Source organism: Dama dama, chromosome 1, assembly GCF_033118175.1.
Source record: "Dama dama isolate Ldn47 chromosome 1, ASM3311817v1, whole genome shotgun sequence".
Taxonomy (NCBI): Eukaryota; Metazoa; Chordata; class Mammalia; order Artiodactyla; family Cervidae; genus Dama; species Dama dama.
Genome location: NC_083681.1, coordinates 65,458,075 through 65,474,466, shown reverse-complemented (window position 1 = coordinate 65,474,466; position 16,392 = coordinate 65,458,075). Strand labels below are relative to the sequence as shown.

Genomic DNA, 16,392 nt, shown 5'->3' with positions numbered 1-16,392 from the left:
TGGCTGACCCAGCTTTGCCCCTGTCACTCAACTTCTCGGGGCCTCAGTTTCCTCCTCTGTGAAAATGGGGCCTTGGGTGAGATGATCTCTACCGTGTCTTTCCTATTTTTGTAACTCTTATGTGAAATTCAAGCACATGGCTAGAAATTTAACACAACTCTCTTTACTTCTGAGCTCTAAAGGTTTTCATGAAAGCAGAGCTCTTAAAACACTTCACTGACCCTTAATATAGGTCTTAAGTAAATGTAAACAGGACTCAAAGAATGGCCTTGTTTAATGTTCTGCCCACTTCAGGCTTGGGTCTTTAGCCTTGATGTTCTGCACTTAACACACCCAAGAGGAATGAACACCAGCGCATTAAAAGAACTGATGTCCAATTCTTGTCCCCAGGAGATCCTGGGGCTCTGGGCCATGCCTGCTTCTCTGCCCTCATTTTACCAAAACACAAATCCAACCACACCACCACCCAACCCCCAGTGCTCTGGGCAAATGTGCTTACTTTCAGTTCTGTGCTGAGGTCCGTTGCTACCACAGGACCTTTGCACCTGCAATTGCCACTACCTGGAGCCCTCTTCATTTAGTTAATATCCACTGATCCATCAGATGACAGCACAAGTGTCACATCACCATTCCTAGCCTCCTTGGCAAGATCAAGTCCTACTAACAGTTGTGTTGTGGTAGCTGTCACAGCTACATTATTATTAATACATTTTTTATGTGTGATCAGTTGACTAATGATTATTGCCCCAACTGAACATATTATAAATTCCAGGAAAAGCCGTGTCCACATCTATCTTTATTCATTCTTGTGTTTCCAGTGCCTGGCTAATGGGGAGGCACAAAAACATTTGACGCATGAATGAATGAATGAGTAGTAGACACTACTGGGAAGATTTTGGAAGACAAACTCTTCAAGGACCATATCTTATGGAGAGTTTTATCACCAAAACCTAATAGCAATGACAGTGACAAGGATGGTTAGAGCTCCGAGTACCAAGTACTTCACGCATTTCCAACTCTGTTCTGACAGACTATTTATGCAGTAACTCAATACCTCATAAGAACTTACGGAAGTAGGCGCATTTCCTATCCCTGTTTCACATAAGAGAAAGCCAAGGCACAAAGAGGTTGGTAAACCTCTTAGTAAAAGGAAGAACAGCTATAAAATCCTAAGCAGTCTACTCCCAACCACTAGACCATCTTGCCTAATACGGTCAATGAGGCACAAGAAATGTTTACAGAGTGAATGACAGCTGCTAGATGTCACCCTCTACCCCTGAGCCCCACCACCCGCACATGCACTATATACATGGACAAATGGACAGGCCCTCTCTGGAGCAGAAGTCTAGACAGACAAGGGCCCCGGAACTTAACAGTCAGAAAAGATTCAGAAAAGCCAACAGAAGCACCAATAAGAACCAAGCAGCAAACAGAACTTAAGGTGAGGCTCCCAGAGTGATGGTGAGGCGTAGCCCCTCTGCCCCAGAACAGGCCCACATAGGAGAGGGTCCCTGCCGGGCCAGCCACATACCTGATGTTTTCATTCAGCGCATAGAGCTCATTGCTCTGCAAGCCGCCCCCTTTAAAGACGTTGATCACAGCAGTCTGGACGCTGCGGGGAAATAGAAAGACCCCGGGTGAGTGGATCTGCCTCCCCGGCGCCACCTCCACAAGCGGCTCAGAGCCGAAGGTGGCGAGAAGGGCCAGGAAGCCCAGGGCACAGGCAGGGCCACGTTTTCTCTCCCTGGAATCCATCACTTGCACACGAGGGTCCTTGGAGAGGGAGGAAGACTGAGCCCCAGAAGACAGAAAGAGGCCCTCTCCCCGCACTTTCTCGCACACTGGCAGCCCTGCTGGGGAGCAGCCTTACTCGAGGGCGGGCAGTGGGATCTGCCCTCGGGAAACCGCGTGGCCAGCACCTGCGGGCCTGGAAGAATCCCGCGTGGCTCTGATTGCAAGCAGGAGTTCACCCCAGCCTGTGGGTCTCTCACTTAGGAGGCCTCTGTCTTCACAGCCTGGAAAAGATCATGCCTTGGCTTATCTTATTTTTTTTTAAATTTTGCAATTATGGATTTCAATGTCCTCGCCTTTTGTTTTACTTTTTTAAAAAAATTGGAGTATATATAATTGCTTTACAATGGTGTATTAGTTTCTGTGATACAACCAAGTGAATCAGCTATACATATACATAATATCCTTTCCTTCTTGGACCTCCCTGCCAGCTCCCCGCTCAATCCCACCCATCTAGGTCAGCAAGGAGCACTGACCTGAGCTGGTGCTATACACCAGCTTCCCACCAGCGACCTGTTTCACAGCTGGTGGTGTACGTACGTCACTGCTACTCTCCCAATTCATCCCGCCCGCCCCTCCCCCTCTGTGAGCACATGTCCCTTCTCTATGTCTGCATCTGTGTTCCTGCCCTGCAAATACGTCCATCTGGACCATTTTTTCTAGATTTCATATTCATGCCCCAATATACGATAGTTGCTTTCCTCTTTCTGATATTTGTTTTCATACTTCACTCTGTATGACAGACTCTAGGTCCAGCCTTTCAATAGTACTTTCTGGGAAGAACTCCAGAAGGGCTGGCCTCACTTCCCCTTCCCCTCCCACAAGTGCCCAGGCAGGAGAGTTGATCCCTTGAAGGACCCAGGTAAGTCTCTGGGCCCAGCCCAGGATTTCAGCAAGGAGCTGATCACAAGTTTGTCTTCACCCCAGGTTTCAGGCTTTTTTAAAATGAGCCAGGTTCATTTTAAGTAGAACCAGGTTCTACTTACCATCAAAACATTTCAGATCTCTCCTCCCTCACCATCATGAGTTGTGTGTTCATTTAAAAAAAAAACGATAATGATCCAAATGACAAAAAAAAACAAAAAAACACTTCAGTAATGCTTTAAAATAACAATGCATTTGATTTATCCAAAGAGGAACCAAATTTGAAAAACAGCTCCAGGAGGGTTAGACATAGTATGGATTCAGTCTCTACTCAGTACCTGGTACACAGATTGGCTGGACACCTTTTGAAGGTGCAGTGTCTCCTCTCCCAGCCACCAGCAGCTTCCAGGTGGGGATCAACCCTGGTCTATGCTGCGTTGCTAGCTTTTCACAGATACGTGTCAAATCTTCCCAAATAGGTAGCAGGTGACTGGAAGTTATTTAGACATTCCCACCCTAGGGTCTCTGACAACTGGCGTAAGACTAATGTTAAGTTTTGATACAACTGTCCTGGGCTGGTTAACTGACTTTGAGAGCCCAGAAGCCCCCAGTGGTCCGCTTTCCCTCTATTCAAACATGGAAAGACAGGGAGAGAGAAAGAGGGACAAACTAGGAGTATGGGATTAACAAACTAGGATACAGCAAACAGATAAGCAACCAGGACTCACTGCATAGTACAGGGAACTATATTCAATATCTTGTAATAACCTATTGTGAAATATAATCAGAAAAAAATAACTGAATCTAACAAAATATTGTAAATAAACTGTATATCAATACAAAAAGAAAAAATACATTAAAAAAAAGAAAAGAAAAGCTGATGGATACAGTTGCCAGGGAAATGGGCACACTGTGTCAATCACCCCTATACCCATGACCTTCTGGAGCCGTGATCTCAGGAGATGCTGAAGTCCAGCCAGCCCCTGGCCCTGGCACCCCAACCCCTACCCCACCACCACCTTCCTGCCCACCCAGTGCTTCCCATACCTGTTCCAAGCAGAGTTGGAACTCAGCTGCCGAGCCTGGCGGGCTGCCTGGAAGCGGGGCAGGTCGCTGAGTGCCGGGGAGCTCATGAAGCGCGGTCTGGGCCTGCGGAAGGAGCCCATCTTGGGGAACTCGACGGGTAGGCTGGGGGCGAAGCCACGGGTCATAAGTCCAGGTGAGGGGGCGGCTTCTCCTCTGGACCAGAAGGTTCTGACTGCCCACCCAAAGGGCTTCTCCCAGGGCTGTCTTCCGGCCGTCGGGCGTTCTCAAAACCACGGCGTTGGCCAATACCTGAAAAGAGAGGCCAGCTTTTCTTAAAAATGTCTGGGCTAAGCAGACCCCATCTTGGGGGAAGCTGGCTGGGACTTCCCCCTCCCAAAAAAAAAAATTCCAGGACCCTACAGTACTATCTATATCTTGCAGGGTCCCATGCACAAGTGTTCACAAGCCTCCTTTTGGTTATAACCTTGTGGTCATCCCCAAGTGGAGAGGCACTCACAATGGGTTGAGGCCAGTCCTACAGAAAAGTGATTTCTAAGCTACGTTTGACTGTGGTTCCCATGCACACCTATCAAAGTTTGGGCCCCCGCTGAGTGTCTGTAGCTTCCACCAAGTTTTCCATTGAGATGACTTAAAAAAAAAAAAAAAATAGAGCACACAAGAGCTCCTTGTCTAGGCACTGAAGATGGTCTATGACACGCTCTGACCCCAGCAGCCCACATGCATCGCTCACTATTTCCCAAAGCATCAGCGCCTCTTCCCTCAGGCTCATCTCCTCACCCTCCCTTACCTGCCGTCCATTCATGCACTCCATCAGAACATATTTATTGGTTACTATTTACTAACCAGGCTTCCCTAGTGGCTCAGTGGTAAAGAATCCACCTGCTAATGCAGGAGACATGGGTTGGATCTCTGGGTCAGGAAGATCCCCTGGAGGAGGAAATGGCAACCCACTCCAGTATTCTTGCCTGGAGAATCCCATGGACAGAGGAGCCTGGTGGGCTACAGTCCATGGGGTCACAAAGAGTCGGACACAACTTAGTAATAAACAGCAACAATTTATTAACCATGTGAGTTGTGGAGCATCCGAAGATTTCTAAGACCTAGTCCCTGACCTCAAGAGGCTCATGGTCTATGGCAAGAGAAGTCGCCATGTATTTGCTCACGCAATAAACATTTAAGAAGCCCCTACAGCACTTCAGGCGCTCAGGTATTGGGGATGCATGATGGCCATGGAGAACGTGGTCCCTACCCCATGGAGCCGTTCCATGTGAGGCTGCAGCCTTTTGATTGTATCTACAATTTCCCTTGGGGCTTCCCTGGTAGCTCAGCTGGTAAAGAACCAGCCTGCAATGCAAGAGACTCTGGTTTGATTCCTGTGTTGGGAAAATCCACTGGAGAAGAGATAGGCTACCCACTCCAGCATTCTTGGGCTTCCCTAGTGGCTCAGATGGTAAAGAATCCACCTGCAATGCTGGAGACCTGGGTTCAATCCCGGGATGGGAAGATCCCCTGGAGGAGGGCATGGCAACCCCCTCCAGTACTCTTGCCTGGAGAAACCCCAAGGACAGAGAAGCCTGGAGGGCTACAGTCCTTGCAGTTGCAGAGAGTCAGACACGACTGAACGACTGATCACGGCACAGCCCTGTTTCCCTTGCCCAGAACCCCCTCCCTCTTCCTCTCTGCTTATCTAAATCTAACTTACCCTGCAGGGTTGGGTTCAATGACACTGTCTCCTGGAAACCTTTATGACTCCAAGGTTAATGACTTTGAGTGAATCTGGGTTCACATCTTAACAAGGTCACTCCCAGGTTGTGTGACTTCGGGCTGATTGAGTCTGAGAGTCCTCAGCCGCTAGCAAAGCCAACTTCACAGGGCAGGTAAGAGGGGAAATGAGACGGTGTGACCTGCCCAGCAAAACAGCAGACCTGAGGCTCTCAAGCACCGGCTATTTCTGTTCAGACCTGTCTCTCTCACTTCTCTGGGCACTTTTGAACCTGCCATTTCACCCTTTTATCCTTCAGTCAGCGTCAAGTCCAAACTGACAATGCAAAGTGAGTTTGGGAACTGGTCAGAGGGAAGAACAAAAGGAAACCACCTAGATCACAGTCACTTTTTTCTTCCAAAGCTTTAGGGTTTAGCCCAGAAGTATTCTCAGTGGCACCTCACCAGCTACTCTGCTGTGTCCCCAAAACCAACACTGAAAGAAAAAGATATTCCAGCCGCAAATGCCAACTTTCCAGCTGGCAGGGGGAGCAGGTTTTGCAGGCCCAGCTGCAGTGTTGGAAGAAGGAAGAATCCAGGTCCCTCCTCCCAGGGAAACAGGCTGCCCTGGTCAGCGAAGCACTGAGGCTGCTATCTGGGCCCTGAGACTGTCCATCCAGAGGGCATGGGCAGGGTTACCACTCCCTGTAGACAGTGGGCACAGTGACAATGTACTTGTAAAACCAAGAGCCCAGAAAGGAATGACTCGTCCTACCTCTGACATTTTTTAAATGTGTCCCACTTTCTCTGACAGTCTCCTGCCCTTCACCCCATTCTCAGAATGAGCTGATGATGACTAAACTTTACCAATAAATGCTGAGGAAGTCATGGCAGACCTGCTCACTTTCAGAGGGTCTCAATAACCCCACAAGTGCCCTGGAAGGTGGAAAGATCTATGCAAATAAATGAGTGGGGCAATGCAGTAATAAAACCACGGGAGCCCTTCAGACGCCTTAAACTAGCTGGCTTTGGGATTTAACTTGCCCGGTAAAGGTCACACGATTAAGAGAGACTCTGTTTCACCGCCCTTCTTTAAATGGGCCTGTTAAGTGCAATTCATCTGTGTAATTATGGGATATTAACTCCATTTACGAGGATCCTAAACTCCAGGTGATGGAGCTGCCTCCCACTCAGGGGCACCTGTACAGGGAAGTGGAAAGGTGAGCAGAATGCATCATTCGAGTCTTCTGGTTTCCTGCCGAAACACCACTTCTCCAGGAGGCTGGGCAGCACAGCGGATCCCGGGAGCGGGCTCCTACCCGCCCATCCCACTTCTCAGTTACTGCCTCCGGTCCCACTGCCAGGCTTCCTGCTCCAAGCCGTGTGCACATCCAGCAAGCCTCGTGGGCAGCCCCATCTACATAGGCAACCCTTTTAACTAAGGGAGACTTTCAGCCAAAAGGATGATGACTGCGGTGTCCTCAGCATTGCCTCAGTCGCGCGGTAACACACAGCCAGGAGCATCTCTGACTCATTCGTCCCCTGCAAAACCTGCCACCCTCAGATCCAGACATTCCAAAGCTGTCTTCATCCACCATGCCTACTTCCGGCTGGAGCCAAGGGGCCTCCCCAGAACCCCAAGAGGAAGCTGCTGGGCGCATTGATGAGAGGGGCCTGAAAGGGAAACGCTGACACAGCCTGTATCCACCTGCCATGGCGCTGTCTCCTCACACCCGGGCTTGTCCCGACCTAAACAGGACAAGGCAAAACTCACAAGACAGACGGGGCTTCGGAGTGAAGCCAGGCCAGGCTCTCGCTTACAGAGGACAAAAGTGAGGCCCAGAAGAGCAGAGAAAGGTCTGATGTCCGAGGTAGGAGACAGCCAGGACTGGCTAGAACTCAGGTTCCCTCATTCCTGATCTAGAAAGTTTCCCAGCCCCCACCTAGGCCATTCTGTAGGCTCTTTGAAGACAGCAATCAGATCGAGACTTACTCATCTCTGTAACCTCAAGCCTAAGGGTACTGCTGAAGCTAAAAATGAAGAGACTAGCAACTCATAAGGCACCAACTGCCTGCCTGACTTGATGACAAACGCTGTCACAAAACCCCATCTGAAGATCAGAGAAGTTAAGTAACCTGCCAGAAGTCACACAACTATTAAGAGGCAGATCACTGACTGACGACTGGCCTCATCCTACAGCCCATTCTCACTTTGCTGGGAGACCAGACCTGGCCAGGAAAATCACAACTGAAGCTACCAAGTTAGGCAGAAACATCTAGTCACAGAATTTCATATTAAAATTTAAACCTCATGCCCCAGAGATGGATAAACAGACGTAAGGAACACTAAGACCACATTTGACACGGGCAAGGGGAGCACAAAGAGGAGAAAAAAGGAAGGCGAAAGCATAGACTGCTCTAGTTAGACACCCCACCCCTTACTCTGTGCGACCTTGGCAGATCTCTTGACCTCTCTGAGGCTCAGTTGCCTCCTGCAGGAGATGAGCCAGCTAGCGTGACAACCTCAGGGTTGAATGAGGATAAAAGGAGGATATTTGTAAAGCACTTAGATGGAACAGTGCGTGGCAAACAGCAAATGCTTCACAAGTGCTTGTTAAATAAATAACTTGTTATTTCTAAATCTCTAGGCAGGGACAGCAGTGGGAACACAGCAACACTTCCTCTAGCTTATGGCGGCCTCACAAACATCTGGAAAATACTCCACTTGGGAGCAGGCCAGGTCTCCGAGCCCCCATGGTGGTCATAGAGCAATAGGGCCTTGGGTAACTCAGGATGGTATTTATTGAGGCATGATGCCTTTCAACTCCTTTCCTGTAGCACTATTTCTGGGTGGCAGTGGGGTGGGGGTTGGTCACAGAGTGAAGCAAGCTAAGAATTACTGGCCCTTTGGCCCAGCAGTTCCACTTCTAAGAATGTACCCTACAGAAATGGTCACATGGTCCTGAAGACTGGCAGATATGCCAGTTCTTTGCAGTAATGAATAATGGAAACTACCAAAATATCCACCCATAGGGGGCAGGTTAATCAACGATGATACCCCCTAAATGGAATGGTTGCTGTTCAGTTGCTCAGTCGCATCCAACTCTTTGCAACCCCATGGACTGTAGCCCACCAAGCTCTTCTGTCTGTGGAATTTTCCAGGCAAGAATACTGGAGCGGGTTGCCATTTCCTGCTCTAGGGGATCTTCCCCAGTCAGGGATCAAACCCATGTCTGCTGCATCTCCTGCGTTGCAAGCAGATTCTTTACCACTGTGCCACCTGGGAAGCCCAAATGGAACATTTAACATACCATTAAAATTAACAGGAATGCCTGTAGTTCTCAAGGAGGAGTGGTCACTAGAGGCTTTTGAATCAGGCAAACCCTGGTATCAATGCTCATTCCGCCACTCATTGACTGTAGGAGGCAGAAAAACTGGCCCCCAAAGATAGAGTCACTGCTTAGTCCTCAGAACCTGAGACCATTGCCTCGAGTGGCAAAAGATGTAATTAAGTCAAGGATCTAGAGAGAAGTAGCTTAGCCTGGATTATCCAGATGGGCCCATAAATATGATTACACGTATTCTGATAAGAGGGCTGCAGGAAATTGGAGACAGAAAAGGAGACACAGATACACACAGAGAAGATGAGAAGACGGAGGAGGAGACAGGAGAGATACAACCACAAGCCAAGGAATGCTGGCAGTCACCAGCTGAAAGGGGAAAGAAAGATTCTCCCGATGCAGCTAGAAGTTGGTATGCTGTGAAAAAGAAAATGAGATTCACCCCTAGAGTCTCTGGAGGGCATGTGATCCTATGATACATTGATTCTGGACTTCTGACTCTAGAACTGTGAAAAAATACATTTCTGGGTTTTTTTAAAGACCTTTTTTTTTTTTTTTTTTGGATGTGGACCATTTTTAAAGTCTTTATTGAATGTGTCACAATATTGCTTCTGTTTTATGTTTTGGTTTTTTGGCTTAAGATGTGGGATCTTAGTTCCCAGACCAGGGATCAAACCTGTACCCCCTGCATTGAAAGTCTAAGCCTTTTTTGAAATGCTACCTGTTAATTTTGGAAAACGGTTTGTTTTGTACTGGGGTATTGCCAATTAACAATGTTGTAATACCTTCAGGGGAGTGGCAAAGGGACTCAGCCATACATACACACGTATCCATTCTCCCCCAAACTGGAAGTCGAAGTCTTAATCACCAGACCAGTCAGGGAAGTCCCCACGCCTGTTGTTTAAAGCAAACCCAGGTTGTGGGCATTTGTTACTGCAGCCACCACAAATGAATATACTCACTGCGTCCCTGGCCCACCCTGCACTGCAGGGTCTACATCGAAAACATGGGAGCCTGGAGAGTTGTGGTGCTGACGAACAAGATGATCTACGAGGTGCTTGGCACGGTTCCTGGAATTACGCAGGTGCCGCCGCACATGCCGTGGAGGTTCAGACCGAAGGGGCCAGAGCCAGGCTCCGTGTCACCACTTCCAACCGAGGCAGGTGAATTAGGTTTGGTGGTGGTAGCGATGGTGTGGGGCTGGGTGAGATGATTCAAGGCAGGCTTGAAACAAGCTTGGTATGCAGCAAGGGCTTGATATCTGCTACCCATTGCTTATTTTTATTACCACCACCACCACTGCTGCCGTATTAGCCTGCTCTGTCTGCTCTAACCAAAGACCACAGACGGGGTGGGTTCAAGCAGCAGACATTTATTTTCTCACAGTTCAGGAGCTACAAGTTCACGACCAAGCTGTCAGCAAGGTGGTTCTCTCCTGAGGCCTCTCTCCCTGCCTTGCAGACGGCCACCCTTTGTCCTCACGGGGACTTTCCTCCGTGTGCCTGCATCCCACGTGTCTCTCTGTCCAAACTTCCTCTTCTTATAAGGACGCCAGTCAGATTGGACGAGGGTCCACTCTAATGAGCTCGTTTTAACTCAGTCACGTCTTCAAAGTCCCTATCTTAAAATGTTACATTGGCCAAAAAGGCTTGTTGGGTTTTTTTTCCCATAAAATGTTACAGAAAAATCCGAACCAACGTTTTGGCCAACCCAGTACAATCAATTCTAAGGTACTAGGGGCTGGATCTCAACATACGGATTCTAGGGGGACACAATTCAGCTACAAACCCCAATGCCCCCACCACCATTATCACTGTCACCATCATCACTGTCACCATCACAAAACCTTCCTCGCCTGAAGTCTCTGAGTTACAGAAACCATGGTGCTTTAGTAGATGTTCGCTCATGAAGGACCAATGAGGTTAACACTTAGGAAAATATGCTTCTAGAATGATTTAAATAGTTAAGTGTTGCGTGCTTTTCAGCTATCTGGAAAGCCAGTGTCCTGTGTCCACGAAGCATGAGACAGTTAGAGGGTTCCTGGATGCTGTCACTGGCCTTGCTCTCCCCCAGGCTCATTGCACAGGATTTCTTTGGAAACTTGGGATCCACAATGTGTATATTGGAGAAGAATGTGGTGTCTTGCCTTCTCCCGGCTTCTAGGGCCAGGGCACGGGGAGGGGGCGCAGCCTACGGGCTGGGCCAATGGGCAGAAGAAGGTGGTATACCTAGCAGAAAATGCAAATGAATTCTATTGTACTAAGGCTCCAACCCTCGGCTCTGAAAAGGGAAGTAGGATCATGGCAAAACTTAAAAGAAGTGGGTGGCTTATAATGACTCTGAGGCTTCCTAGAAAAAGCCAATCTGAGGGTAAACAACAAAGAAGTCAAACAAAACTGGGTACTCAGTCTGATGTGGCCGCCCAGAAAACAAAACAGGAGAAACCCGTTCCCAGGGAAACCACACAGCCAGCTCATCTGATAAGGTCCCCTCACCCCCACCCAGGTGCCCCTGAAGGCAGGAAGCCCAGCGTGGAGCTCCTCCCCTGGGACACGAACACAGAGATGAAGAGCCAATGACCTTCCACACCCTCAGGATTTAGATACCGTCATTCAACTCCACCCATCCATTCTCTTAACTATGGCCAGGGCAGTCTTGATCATGATGACTGCGGAGAATGATGGCATATTCACTGAGGGCAAAGAAAGGGACAGGCCCTTGACATGCCTTATCATGGTGCCTCTAAAATGAATTCAGGGGGGCTTGACCTGAATATAGACCCCTAATCTATATCTTTCATGATATAGATTAGAATAGGAAATATCAGAGTGCACCCATCTGGGGGAAACGTGCATATTACACATTTACTGGGACTAAATATATCAGTATTTCCTACCATCAAAATGTTAGAAAGCCCCTGAAAAAGACACATGTTCATTGTAGCCCAATGCTCATTGTAGCACTATTTACAATAGCTGGGACATAGAAACAACGTAGATGACCACTGACAGATGAATGGATAAAGAAGCAGTGCTCCATATATACAGTGGAATATTACTCAGCCATAAAAATGAATGCCCTTTGAGTCAGTTCTAATGAGGTGGATGAACCTAGAGCCCATTATGCAGAGAAAGTCAGGAAGAGAAAAACAAATAACATATATTAACACATATATATGGAATCTAGAAAGAGGCCAATGAACCTGTTTGCAGGGCAGTAATGGAGACTCAGACATAGAGAACAGACTTGTGGATATGGAGGAGGGAAGGAGAGGGTGGAATGAATGGAGAAAGTAGTGTTGAAATATACACACCACCATATGTAAAATAGATAGCCAATGAGAATTTGCTGTATGGCTCCGGGAACTCAAACTGGGGCTCTGTGACAACTTAGAGGAGTGGGATGGGGTGGAGGTGTGAGGGAGATTCAAGAGGGAGGGGACATAAGTATACCTTTGGCTGATGCATGATGATGTATGGCACAAACCAACACAATATTGTAAAGCAATTATCCTTCAATTAAAAATAAATATATTTTTAAAAAATGCTTGAAAGCCCTGTGTGCTATCATCTTCCCCATCTTACAGAGAAGGAAAGGAGATGCTGCTTTGAAAAAGAACCCAACACCGCAGTGCCTGCAATGCTCACAGAGCTGTCACTTCAATGCTTTCAAAGGCTCCCGACAGGTCTTAGAATAAATCCCCAAACCTCATCCTCACATTCTCACCTCCCTTCACTCTGCACACCAGCTTTCCTACATGTCCTCTAATACTACCCGCTCTCTCCTGCCCCAGGACCTTTGTATGTGCTGTGCCCTCTGTGCGAAATAGTTTCTACTCACTTACCCAGGCTCAAACCTGCACACCCTTTATCATCTAAACTTCACTTGCTCAGAGAGGTCCTACTCCTCCCCCCACCCACCCCCACCCCAATCAGGTTACACCACCCCACAGAGCACCCTCCTCACCAGGGACCAGTTTCATGGAAGACAGTTTTTCCATGGATGGGGGCAGGGGATGCTCTGGGGGTGATTCAAGTTCATTACATTTATTGTGCACTTTATTTCTATTATTATTACATCAGATCCACCTTAGATCATCAGGCATTAGATCCCAGGGGCTATGGACCCCACAATAAATCACTACAGAAATATTTCTTACGGTTTCCATGAGGTCCATAATGGCAGGCACTATGTCTATTCGGTTCTCAAGTGCATCCCCAGAGTGTAGTATAATGCAAGAATTCCACAGATATTTGATGAATGCGCAAATGAACCTGTCAGAGAGTGAGTCTTGCTGGGAGACACAGAAACTATAAACAAGTATCAGCTGAGGATTCCAGTACCTCAAATTACATACGGCCTTACTGTATGAAAACATCCTAGTACTGAAATCTGACAAGCCTGGGTTCAAATCCAACCTCCACAATGTATCAACTGGGTGACCTGGATAAATGACTCAACCTCTCTGAATCTCTGTTTCCTCATCTGTCAAACGAATGTGATATTTAGCTCAATGTTGTTAGTATTAAATGAGGCAGCCTAGATCATGGCCTCACCCATAGTAGGAGACCCCCTAAATGGAGCTAGTATTAAATTTTTATAGAACATTGTTCTCCACGAAGCCTCCATAAGTTCCCAAAGATGACATCCAGTCATGGTGTGGGGCTTGACTGAGCGCAGTCTGGGGCAACTGCCATGGAGGGAAGTTTGATAAGATCTGCAACCTGGTGGCTCAGATGGTAAAGAATCTGGCTGCAATGTGGGAGACCAGGGTTCGATCCCTGGGTTGGGAGATCCCTGGGTTCCCCTCTGGAGAAGGAAATGGCAACCTACTCCAGTATTCTTGCCTGGAGAATCCTATGGATAGAGGAGCCTAGCAGGATACAGTCCATGGGGTTGCAAACAGTTACATATGACTGAGCGACTAACATACACAAAATGACCAAGGTTGTATCCTCGGACACAGAAACACTACTTCCAGGGATGTTACTCTGGGCATGTTGAATGGCTTTTAAAACCTGAGTTTTTCTACTGCCTTCTTTAGAACAGCCATGGGTCAGGAAGACCCTAAACGCTCAGCATCCAGGACTGGCTCCGTCAGCTGCGGTGTCCCATATGCTGGGATCTGAGAGAAGGGTCCAGAAACCATGCATTGATTGGGGTGCTCGCCAGGGGACTCTCTGAATGAAGCGTGTTAAAGGGCTAAACATAGAATCATGTGTATGTTAGGCTCCCACCTACATAAAAAAGACGAAAAAGTGTATGTGCCTATTTCACCAAATGAGCATAAAGTATCTCTGAAAAGACAAACCAGAAACTGGTAACCCTGGTTTTCCCTAGGAAGGAAGCTGGGTGGCAGGAACACAGTGGGGAGCACTTTTCTCTGTAAACCCTTACGTACTTTTTAAATTTTGAAACATGAAAATGTATTACTTTTTCAAATAAATAAGTTTAAAAAAGTGATCAGCTGGGTGATCAGCTCCCCTTCTCAAAAGTCAAATACAAACATAGCTTATACGATTTGTTCAAAGTCACTCAGCTCTTAGAAGTCAGGATTCAAACTGGGCTCCTGATCCCCAGGGCAGTGCTCTATCACTTACCACTCACTCATTCAACACAAATTTATTTATTTAGCATTTATTCTACAACAGGAGCTGCCTTGTGGAGGGAAACATGGGCCAGAAAATAAACCCTGGTAAGAAAAGATGAAAGGGAGAATCAATTTCTTTCCATCTTCGCATCATGCATCACAAACTGTCCCAAAGGGCTGAGCCTGAAACATCCCAAAGAGTGGACAGAAACAACCCAGGTTAAAGGAGGCATCCACTGCCCAATCCAATCTGGATTTTGCCATCTTAGGATAAAAGCCCAGCTGTCCCAGATCTGAAGTTTTCAAGAGAAGCCCCAAATCCAGACCTATTAAAATGTTTAAATCACTCAATGTGTAAGAGTTGGCAACTAATTCACCAGGTGGACTAACACCTCAGGGGCTTCACATAACCCTTCCCAGCTGGGGCAGTGATAAAAGAATCTGCCTGCCAATACAGGGGCTGCAGGATATCCGTGGGTCAGTCAGGAAGATCCCCTGGAGGAGGAAATGGCAACCCACTCCAGTATTCTTGCCTGGACAATCCCATGGACAGAGGAGCCTGGTGGGTTACAGTCCATGGTGTCACAAAGTCGGACTTGACTAAAGCAACTTGGCACGCATATGGGTCTGTGACCTTTATTTTATCCCATCATAGCTATGACCATCAGCCTTCTCACACTTTTTACCCAGAGCCTAATCAGAGTATAATGTAAGCAAGCATTACCCAGCCACTGTGGCCTTGGATAAGTAACTTCCCTTCCTAAGATCTATAAGTAAGAGACTCGCTGATGGCCATGCTAGCCGCCCTGGTAGCTCAGACGGTAAAGCGTCTGCCTGAAATGCGGGAGACCTGGGTTCAATCTCCAGGTCGGGAAGATCCCCTGGAGAAGGAAATGGCAATCCACTCCAGTACTCTTGCCTAGAAAATTCCATGGATGGAGGAGCCTGGTAGGCTACAGTCCATGGGATCACAAAGAGTCAGACACAACTGAGCAACTTCACTGGATGCTAACCTCTCAGCATTGCCAGCCATGTATTCAACCCCTCCTCTGTGAGGCCGACATAACTAGGCACCTTTGACAGACCAGGATGGGGATTAGACCCTGACACAGTGCAAACGCGGAACCAGCCTTCAGCCTTCTGTCATATCCCACTTGCCATATCATCTAATTGGTCAGCCTCTTAACTAACCAGCTCTCTCTCTTATCTCACCCTTACTCTATCATTGATTCCTCAGTGGAGCCACAAGCACCCTCTCCTCCCCTCCACATTACATACACACCCAGATACACTCTTCAAACAGGGCCAGTCAGCAGCCCCTGAGATTTCACTAAAAGAAACACATAGCAAACAGAGCCTGCTAAGCCAACCTAGGAAACCAGATCTGAACTACCTGGCGCCCATATGTTTTGAAGAACAGTGGGACCATTTTCCAGATCAATCGCTTCCCATGATGATTTTCCTCTTGTTGGTGCTGGCAGGAATATACTAACCATCATCAGAGGCTGGCCTGGATGGTCGGGTAATTCTGAGCCTCTATGAGCAACTATCATCTCAGTCCATTTCTGCCCTAAACCAATGAGGTAGCTTTTGTTATTTTCATTTTGCAGAGGAAGAAACTGAAGCCTGGGAATTAGCTTGCCCAAAGTCAGAAGACTAGTTAAGTGGGACCAAAAGTCAAATCCCACCTGATTTCACGTCCTGAACTCCCAACCCTCGGTTTTAACGACAGGTCTGCCACAGGACCACCTCCCACACTTCCCTTCTCAACCTTCGCCGACAGCGTCTTACCCGGTTCAGGCAGCCCATGAGCTCTGTCCCTTAGAGGAAGGAGGTTTTGTTTCTTCATAGTCCCTTCAAGAGAGCTGAAGTCATTTGTGCTTGTTGACTTGTTCACAGTCTGACTGGCCCTGAGAGCACGTAAGTTCTTTAAAGACATGTGAGAGCTGGCTGGACTCGCTCACTGTCGTATCCTGCTATAAGCACGGTGCACAGAAAAGATTGCCCAGGAAATAAGGGTGAATATTGGAATGAAATGTGGACTCCCAGGCCAGCAAG

General features: G+C 47.7%; 1 protein-coding gene across 8 annotated transcripts in view; it reads right to left on the bottom strand.

Annotated features, from left to right (window-relative positions):
• The window catches only part of PRR5L (proline rich 5 like), an 82,290-nt gene that overhangs the window by 55,214 nt on the left and 10,684 nt on the right, over nt 1–16,392 (bottom strand). For 6 of the 8 annotated variants that reach the window (XM_061152121.1, XM_061152112.1, XM_061152127.1 and 3 more), the window contains exons 2-3: nt 3,703–3,990; nt 1,532–1,612 (exon numbers count right to left, since the gene is read on the bottom strand). In XM_061152121.1, coding sequence (XP_061008104.1) covers nt 1,532–1,612; nt 3,703–3,866 — 245 coding nt within the window. In that variant the 5' untranslated portion in view covers nt 3,867–3,990. Of the gene's footprint in view, nt 1–1,531; nt 1,613–3,702; nt 3,991–16,125; nt 16,338–16,392 lie in introns of those variants that run through there. The other 2 variants (XM_061152102.1, XM_061152134.1) reach the window with 2 other exon arrangements.